At 48.8% G+C, this 8,965-nt stretch overlaps 1 protein-coding gene across 2 annotated transcripts; it reads right to left on the bottom strand.

Moving 5' to 3' along the window:
- Positions 1–623: 623 nt before the first annotated feature.
- On the bottom strand, positions 624–7,809 carry ISCU (iron-sulfur cluster assembly enzyme). 2 transcript variants are annotated; one of them, XM_064578552.1, is made up of 6 exons: positions 7,631–7,809; positions 5,799–5,912; positions 4,815–4,925; positions 2,829–2,907; positions 2,286–2,389; positions 624–1,159 (listed from the first exon to the last, which is right to left on the bottom strand). In XM_064578552.1, exons 1-5 carry the CDS (start codon positions 7,742–7,744, stop codon positions 2,298–2,300), a joined length of 510 nt encoding a protein of 169 aa, XP_064434622.1. In that variant the 5' UTR covers positions 7,745–7,809; the 3' UTR covers positions 624–1,159; positions 2,286–2,297. The 2 variants fall into 2 exon arrangements, with proteins under 2 accessions (XP_064434622.1, XP_045743405.1); XM_045887449.3 differs by lacking the exon at positions 2,286–2,389 and having other exon boundaries at positions 7,631–7,798.
- Between the last annotated feature and the right edge of the window lie 1,156 nt (positions 7,810–8,965).

Consider the following 8,965-nt stretch of genomic DNA (forward strand, 5'->3'; position numbering starts at 1 on the left):
TGGCCACTACCGAAAGCAGATTTTGGTAGACTTTGAAAAGCTTGTTTTGCCAGAGGCTCCACGTGCTTCAGGGTTTGCAAGACGTAAGGTTCTACAAGTTTCCCCATGCCAGAGGGCAGTCTAGCTGCTACCGTGGCCGTGGCCCTGGCTCGGCCTCACTGCCCTGAGAGCGCACTTCATCCCAGCCCAGGGGCCACCAACTCCACCCCTCTACCGGAAGGTGACAAGGCCACCACCACAGACACAGGTGCTCCCCGCCCCCCCCCCCCCCCCCCCCCACGCAGCTGCTCTGTAGCTTTAGGGGATTGGCGGAGCCAGTGTTTCTCAGGTTTTAGCATTTCACAAACCAGTGAAATTACAAAAAGAATCTTCTGGACTCCTGTTGATTTGTCAATCTATTTTGTAAAGTACAACGAAGAGATGGCTCTCTCCTTTCACCTTTGCCCCCATTCCATAAAACATGACACACATCTGGCTGGCTCTGTCCATGGTCTTTACTGTCCAGTTTGCTCAGAAAGGTGCACACATCATCATGGTCCTGTACCTGGGAGCCTCAAGGGGCTATGGGCAGGACCCTGGGGTGAATGAGGGATCCAAGAGACAAAGCTTATCAGAGAAAAACATGGGTCTTACGTTCTTTTATTTTATATATATATGCAATATACTTATATGCAAATCTGTTTTATGTACAATAATTGGTTCTATCAAATAATCATACCGCAGCCTTCTATTGGTAATCTTCCCCAAGGTAGTTTTAGGTGAAATTAGATATTTGTGCACTTCGTGGACTACCGCACTTGAGCCTTCGTGACTAATTTCAGTTTTGAGGCCAAGCATACAAATCAAAATATAAACAGGGTTAAAGCGCTAAGAGTGGGCTGAAAGAAAGCACAGGACTTGGAATGAGTAAACTGTGTATTTTGCTTGCATGGCAGCCCCCAGGTAACCAGCAAGCGCTATGCGTGTCTCAGAGCTCCTTTACTATAGCGTGGGGGGGCTTTTGAACATCTGTAGTGATTGCGCGGCAGGTGGACAGACAGCAGGTCTGACCTGCTGGATGCTTTGCTGAGGGCTCACTGCTTCTCCGCCTCTCCTTTCTTGGGTTCTTGTTTCAGTTTGTAATCCGCTAGGGCAGCCCTGATTGCATCTTCAGCCAGCACTGGAAGGAGCACAAGGAAAGACAGTTTGTAGACTGTACAGAGAGGGTCTTGGGAATCGCATCTTTAAGAGCTGGAGGGCAGTGGTGCTGAGAAGGGCTTACCAGAGCCCCCCAGCCATAGTGCTGGGGGTCAGGAGCAGGCCTGGAAAGCCAGTCAGCTGTTTCCTGAGCCCAATTACTCCTGCCTGTGGCTTAGGAGGCAGACTAGGGTTTAAATACCTGGGATTCTAGGCTAGTCCCTCAGCCTCCTGGAATCCCCTTTCTGTTCTATAAAACTGGGACTTTTTTTTTTTTTTTAAGATTTTATTTATTTATTTGAGAGAGAATGAGAGACAGAGAGCACGAGAGGGACAGGGCAGAGGGGGAAGCAGACCCCCACACTGAGCAGGGAGCCCGATGTGGGACTCGATCCCGGGACTCCAGGATCATGACCTGAGCCGAAGGCAGTCGCTTAACCGACTGAGCCACCCAGGCGCCCAAAACTGGGACATTCTTTCCTTGCTGGGATAGTGTGAGGGCTTAATAAAGTGACATGTCGGAAGGCCACAAGAGTGGTTAGTTAGTTCTCATCTGCTCACACGGAAGTCAGGAATAAATGTAGTGAATGCTATTTGAGCAAGCTGCCATAACGTAGGTCATGCCACTCTGTTGACAGGTGGCATCTGCCACATCCTCCTTAGGGATCCCAAATTCGAAAACTCTTACTTTGGAGTCAATATGAAAATGAGGCTATATGGGAAAATAAAAGTAAGCAAGCGGCAGAGAGCAGTAGCTAAAGGCTGCAGTGCCCCAGAAGGCCAAACGAAAAGGCTGGGGGTTTCTGAAAATGTTGACAAGCTATGGCCTTTATTTCTGGGTACTTGGAATCCCAGCTCAGGTGGAAAGAACTCGGGTCTTAGCAGACTTCCTGACGACTGTGTTAGCACGTCCCTGCCCCTCAGTTCCCCTGTGAGTCTTACTCTGGCAAGAGGCCTGGCTCTCTGCTGATTTTTAACTAATTTGGTCAGTAAGTTAAGGCTACTGTTTCTCATTCCCTCCTTCCCCTAGAAGGTTGAGAGAAGATGGAAAAAGCTTTAGATTTAAGACAGAGACTGAACTGGAACGCCAAGTGTAAGGCCTAAGGCACCTGGGCTTTCTCTTAGGACAGCATACAGGGGACTGTTGCACGACGGGGCTTAGTCACTCCATACGCACGTACACACGCAGGCAGACTGATACACGTAACTGCACCTGGGAAGGGAGTGGTAACACATGCGACAGATAGGATTATGGCAGAAGCTGAACTGTGCGGGAACAGCACAGATTCTGGAATCAAAGATTGGGGCGTAGGGCCTGGCTTTCCCACTTAGAAGCCATGTGACTGGGGTGCTTTAAGCTGAGCCCTGCTTTCCTGGTAAGAGGGAGAGATGATGACACCGTCTGTGGACTAGAGGACAATTCTGAGGCTTAGAAATGATACCACAAAGTGCTCGCCTGATGCCCAGCACACACCACCTCCTGTAAGACCCTCCTGGAGATAGGTTGTGAGACCCAGGGGCTTTAACCATCTGAGGGTTATGGACTCCGCGACCAAACGATTTGCCATTACTCTGCACAAATGCCAGTTGATGCCATTACAAAATTACTCCCAACTGTGCAAGCTCGTTGGCATTTTGGAGCAGAGACTTACTGGAGCAGTGCAGTTTCACGGGGGGAAGACAGAGCTCCTTGGCGATGTCCGTGTTCTTGATGGTCAAGGCTTCCTCCACCTGAGAGGCATATGTGAGAAAACAGTAGTTTTAGTGATGCTCTAGCATGAGGAACAGGCAATAAACAAGGAAGGCCATAGAGGTCCTGAGGACAGGGTGGTGGGGGATGACTTTCCATTTAACAACCCCAAAGGACGCTCACTCGTGCGTCAAGGCTGCAGCTGGGACTGTCCAGTATGGAGTATACACACTCCACCACTTGGCTGGGTAAGCAAGGCCGGCAGAGACACTTCTACAAGCCAGCCAGTGAGACGTCTCTTAGGGGTCTGCTTGAGGCCAGCGACAGGAGTCTCTCTTTAAATTTAAAAGCAGTGGTTTCCTATTCTGGTTTTGTGAGCATCAGCTTCACCGATGTCCTTGTTTAGAATAAATCCCTTCAACTAGAAGTGCTGACTGGTGTCAGGGCGGTCAGAGAGATGGCAAGGAGGCCAGTGGCACTCCAGCACTTGGCAGTGGCACAGACCGGTCTTGGGATCATCCTCTGCCCAAAAGAGAATCTGTCTGGTTGAAACAGACCAAAAAGGATGCCTGAGTTTGCTCGAGTGCCCAAGGGCATGGGAGGCAGACGCACGTGGAGCGGAGCCCTGCTGCTGCCTTAAGGAAAGCCGGGGTTCCCCATCTGTCCCCCAGTTTCTCAATTCTGACTTCAAGGGTAAGGCTTCACGTTCTGTTCCTAGTAACTCAGATGGGAGGACCTCAAGGTCAAAGAAAGGCCCTCTTCCTCCACTTTCTGATCACAACTCAAAGGCCAGATTCTGGGAGCACAGGTACCTTGTCTCACTTCCCCTTTTCCCTGAGGATAGGTCTTAATAGATCACTTCAGAGGCACCTCCTCCAGATCAGGTTAGGTCTGTGCTCGCCGGAGAAGCTCACCAGCCAGAAGGCCCAGAGCCACAGGAAGCAGGGGGCACAAGGCATTGCTGTAGAGCTGCCCAGCTCCCCAAGCACACACCTCTGTGACTCAGCTCCCTGAACTTGGTCCCTTGGGGCTGCAAAGATAAGCAGCCCTGTATTTTCGCTTTTCCAAGAGGTTTTAATGACTGGATTTTAGAAACTCCAGCTCTTCACTGGGTTTGGGACCTTCTACCTCTGCAGCTGCTGGGAAAGAGGCTTTGGCAGAGAACAGAACAGAAAAGATGCTCCAGCTCCTCGCATTTCCACCCTCAGAGGGTCTGCCAATGAGCCACCTAGATCACTGTTCTGATTTATTTGTTCACTTTGCCTCTATCTTTGCGGTTTTTGATTCTTTAATTCCTCTTTTAGCACAGGCTAGTTTGTTATTTCATGAATCCTTACAAGCCACCTGCAATCCTTCCTGAAACATGATGGAAGGAAAAATAAGAACACAAACCACAGTACAACCTCTCCCACCCTTAGACTCCTAAGAAATTTTAATCAGCAAACTTGGAGAAAGCCATAGATTTCTTTATACAGAGGGAGAGGTGAAGATTTTTTTTCTATTTAATTAAAATCAAAACTAAACAGAGGTGCCTGGGTGGTTCAGTTGGTGAAGCATCCAACTCTTGATTTTGGCTCAGTCACCATCTCAAGGTTATGAGATTGAGTCCTGCCTCGGGCTCTGTACTGGGTGTGGAGCCTGCTTCTGACTCTCTCCCTCTGCCCCTCCTCCTCCTCTAAAAACAAAAACAAACAAAAAAACCCTAACAAAACACCACCCAAATCCCCAAACAAAAATGATCGACAAAAACCCCCCAAATAAGAAACACTTAACAAAATTATCCATAATCCCCAATGTGGAGAATTTAATCAAAACCTGAGGAGAAATTTAAAAAATTCTTAGAATATTTTGAAAAAAATCAGCTCCCCATAACTAGACCCTTCTCTTAACTCAGAGGCAGGTTTGTCAGGAATGTGATTTAATTCTGTCAATCTGCAAGCAACCTTACCGTCTTCCCTTTTACCCATTCAGTGGCTAACGAGCTGGAGGCAATAGCAGACCCACAGCCAAACGTCTTAAACCTGGCGTCCACAATCTTCCCCTTTTCATCCACTTGAATCTAGAAAAGAAAGAGGAGTTAAGCAGTGGTTCCTGGCACTGCCCCGTAGAACCTGCATTTATGGGGTTCACTGGGGCTCTCCCCAAGGGCTTTGGTCTTGCTTTCCACACCCTAAGTTTTAACATTACTGAATTTGCTTTGTCACAAAGGGCTCGGTGATGAAGTGTTAAATGTAGGAATGATCATCAGAATGATACAGGCCTACCCGGTAAAGATAAGCTGAAAAATACGCGCCCCCCCCCCCTTTTATTTTGCAACCCTAGTCTGCTTTTTGGCTATGAAGTTCTGCTCCTAGCTGCTCTGTCAATCTGCATCTTTAAATGCTGGGAGAGTCTGCAATAAAGGTCTCTGGTTAGTGCTTTTTAGTTTGGCATGAAATGACATCTAGTGGTTTCCTCCTGCCTTGTTTCTGTTTTCCAAGATAGGCATGAAGACCTCTGGCAAGCTGCCTCCTCACCACAATGAAGTAGATGTGGACAAAGCTACGGTTTACTCAAAGCGCCAGTCACTACCTTTGTGTTGTTTCCAATTTGGGGGAGGCTTGACATGTGGCATTTCCTGTCTCACTGGGGATTCCTAACTAAATGGTTGTGGTTTTCCTTTGATCAGTAAAATTCACAAAACTTTCTACTTAGCTGAAGTTGGAATTTAAGCTGATAGTTGAGTAGAAAAGTGACACCAGAAGGGGCCAGCACAGTGTACAAGAGAACTACTGCCCTAATAATTGTTAACTTCGAACCATGTCATCATCTCACAAGAATCCATACAGAGCCCAAGTGGAAAGCTGTGCGTGCAAATGCTTTGTAAACAACGAAGCACCGTATGAGCAATGGGGTCACTGTCATTACCATCAAAGATAAAAACCAGTGGTACCTGCAATTTCATTACATCACCACATGCTGGAGCCCCCACCAATCCAGTTCCAACATTTTTTGATGTCTTGTCAAGGGACCCCACGTTTCTAGGATTTTCATAATGATCAACAACCTGAAATGAGAAGGTTAAGAGAAATCTATGATCACCCTTTTTTGTTACTGGTCTCCCCAACCTGACGGTAAGCTCCTTGAAGTCAGCAAGCTGAACCTGGCAGGCAGCCACTAAGCATCAAACTTCACCTGGGGAGGAAGGCTTACACTTATGTCAATGGGACTTTATGACCCAATCTTTGTGTACCTCCAACTACCTTCAGAGATTTGAGTTACTGGAGAAAAATCAGCAAAGTCATGTCTTAAATCCATAGTTTTTTTGTTTTTGTTTTAAAGAACTTATTTGAGAGAGAGTGAGCAAGAGAAAAAGCATAAATGGGGGGGCGGGGCAGAGAGAGAGAGAGAGAAGCAGACTCCCCGATGAGCTGGGAGCCCGACTTGGGGCTCTATCCTAGAACCCTGGGATCAGGACCCCGGCTGAAGGCAGACGCTTAACTGACTGGGCCACCCAAGCGCCCCTCCATAGGGTTTTTGATCACAAATAATTACCTGATCTTTACCACCTAAGTCACCAGATTTAGGCTCAAATAACATTTCTGGTATTTCCAAATAAATCCATCCTCAAAGGATGATTAGTATTAAGAATTTTAAAAATAAGTATGGTCCAGTAATCAAAGGATTTCCCGGAAGCCTCAAGGAGAATGTTACACGAGGAACAATGCTATGGAATGTGTCCATTTGTGTATGATAGAACAGTAACTGTCCCATTACTCGATTTCAAGGGCCAAAAATCTCTCTGGTGGAGCAGCGCACCCTGGTGGCTGAAAAGCTGCCAGCCCGCGTTCGTCGAGCGCGTATTGTCAACAAAACACACCCCTACGCGGGGGAGGAGGAAAGTCCCAGGCAGACGCAGAAGCCAGAACAGAATAGCTACCTATTCAAACTGGCACACAGAGGGCTTTACTGTAACCTTGAGACTTGTTTACTAGTTAGTCTAAGTCTCCGATCTTCCAGTTTCTTTTACCCACTTACCCGACCACGGATTTTGACTCCAAGCGAAGGACCTACAAGATAGTACTTCGTCTGGATTTTTTGCCCCATGTTGATTCTTTAGTCGTTTCCGAGTGGGAACTTTATGCCCTCGGAAGGCAAGGGCTGCAAACTATGCACCTATCCCTACTCCCCAAAGCCTTCCCCCGCTCCCCGGCAAAAAAAAAAAAAAAAAAAAAAACAGGACAAAATTAAAACATTATGACTGTTGATTACGTGTCTGATTACATTCGGAGGCTGAGTTCCTACAACAGTAACTGCACCGTAAATGATCTCATGTGCTGGGCACCATGCCGAGAACTCCACTCTCGTGTAGGGAAATGCTAAGAACCCATTCTACAAATGGGGAAAACAGGTTCAGCGCAGAGCAGGGACTTGCCCAAGGTCATTTGGATAGGGCAATGGCCTCGCTGAAGCCGGAGCCCGCGCCAGTGTGCGTCTGTCCCTGGAGTCAGGCTGGCAGGTCATAACAAGGCCCTCCTTCCTGGACTGTTGGGTTTTGAGGCACGAAATCACAGCCAGCGGCGGGGCCCACGCGCAGCGGTTAGTTTTATCTGCGTAGCGAAGGAAACCTAGTCCAGTCAGAGTCGAGTGAGGGTGTGGCCCCTACCCCCTCGTCTCCAGATCGGGCCTCCGCTGACCGCCGGCATACCTGGGTCCTTTCCGCGGTACTCGCCCTCCCGCCCCCTTGCCAGTGAGGGTCCCGCGCATCCCCTCATCTGCCGCTACCTTCTTGTGATAGAGCCGGGCCGGAGCCGACAGCTCCCGGGCAGGCAGGCGGGGGCTCCGCAGCAGCAGGGCCGACGCCGCCCGCCTCAAACGAGCTCCTCCAGCCGCCGCCATCTTCCGGGCTTGCGTCTGCGCAGGCCGAGCGCGAGCCGGAAGGGTGGAACGCGCCCGCGAGTCGGCTCTCGGCTTGGAGCGCGCACCCTTTTACGTCACCGCGACTTCGCGCCTGCGCCCTTCCCCATCGTGCGCGTGTCTGCCTTCGGTCCTGTCTTTACCACGCCCCTCCGGGGTGGGCGGGACGCTGAACTAAAAGACTGAAGTTGGAGGGTTTGTTCGGAGTGCAGGGTTTGGATCCGAGGGGGCCTCGGGCGGGAGTCGGGGCCCAAGTTTGCGTTCACAAAGCCCACCGCCGGAATGCGGCATAGCGGATCAACCAGTCTACTTTTCTCAATCCGATTTTGCAGCTTAGCAAGTTGAGGGTCAGAGAGGTTTAGTAACTTGCCCAAGTCTGTCCCAGACAGACTGATTTGGGATTTAAGCAAGGAAATCCTGAGTTAGAATCCGGATTCTGCTCCTTCCTGGCTGTGTGGCCCTGGGCGAATGACATCATCTCTTTAAGCCTTGATCCTCGCTTTTGTACTAATTCAAGGATAATTCATTCATTGAGCAAGTGTCATGTGTCAAGGCGCTATACTAGGCTTTGGGGGGTCCAACAGAAAGATAAACACTAATTCCTTACATAATTAACCTGGCTAATGAGGGGAAAAGGCAACAAGTAAACAATATTTTCCTACCTCAAAAATGGGAGCTTAACTGAGGAAACGAACAGGCCATACCCCGATTTTTTTTTTTTAAAGTATGTATGTATATGTCTGCATGTATTTCTTTTCATAAAGCAGCAAACTAACATTTACATGACAATGGCTGGAAATGAAGAGTTTCTAACTAAACGCTTAGTAATGGAATTTATTAATATTGGTTCGCAGAATATGATTTTATAAAAAGCAGAAAACACACCTGTATTTAACGCTTCCTTGGGCACCAGGTATTACATAAAGGGAGGGAATCTCTTAGGGAAATAGGTTTTTCTCGGGAATGGTGCAGTCGATCCTTCCCCGGGGACTTGGAGTTTTCTCTGCGTTTGAGGCTCAGTTGCTGGGGAGACTGAACCACGCGCCAGGTCGTGTTAGGCGGTAAGGAGGGCGTTTACTCCGATTCCTTTTGACCTTCTCAAGATGGCGCCAAACCCTTCACTTCAATCATCACTCCCTGACTTCCTCTACGGCCTCCACTTCCTGTGCAAAGACCCAACATCTGCCCGAAGTTGCGACGGAA

This window comes from Mirounga angustirostris, unplaced genomic scaffold (genome assembly GCF_029215605.1).
Source record: "Mirounga angustirostris isolate CCGP_5_RB_7025 unplaced genomic scaffold, mMirAng1.0.hap1 SCAF_14, whole genome shotgun sequence".
Lineage (NCBI taxonomy): Eukaryota > Metazoa > Chordata > Mammalia > Carnivora > Phocidae > Mirounga > Mirounga angustirostris.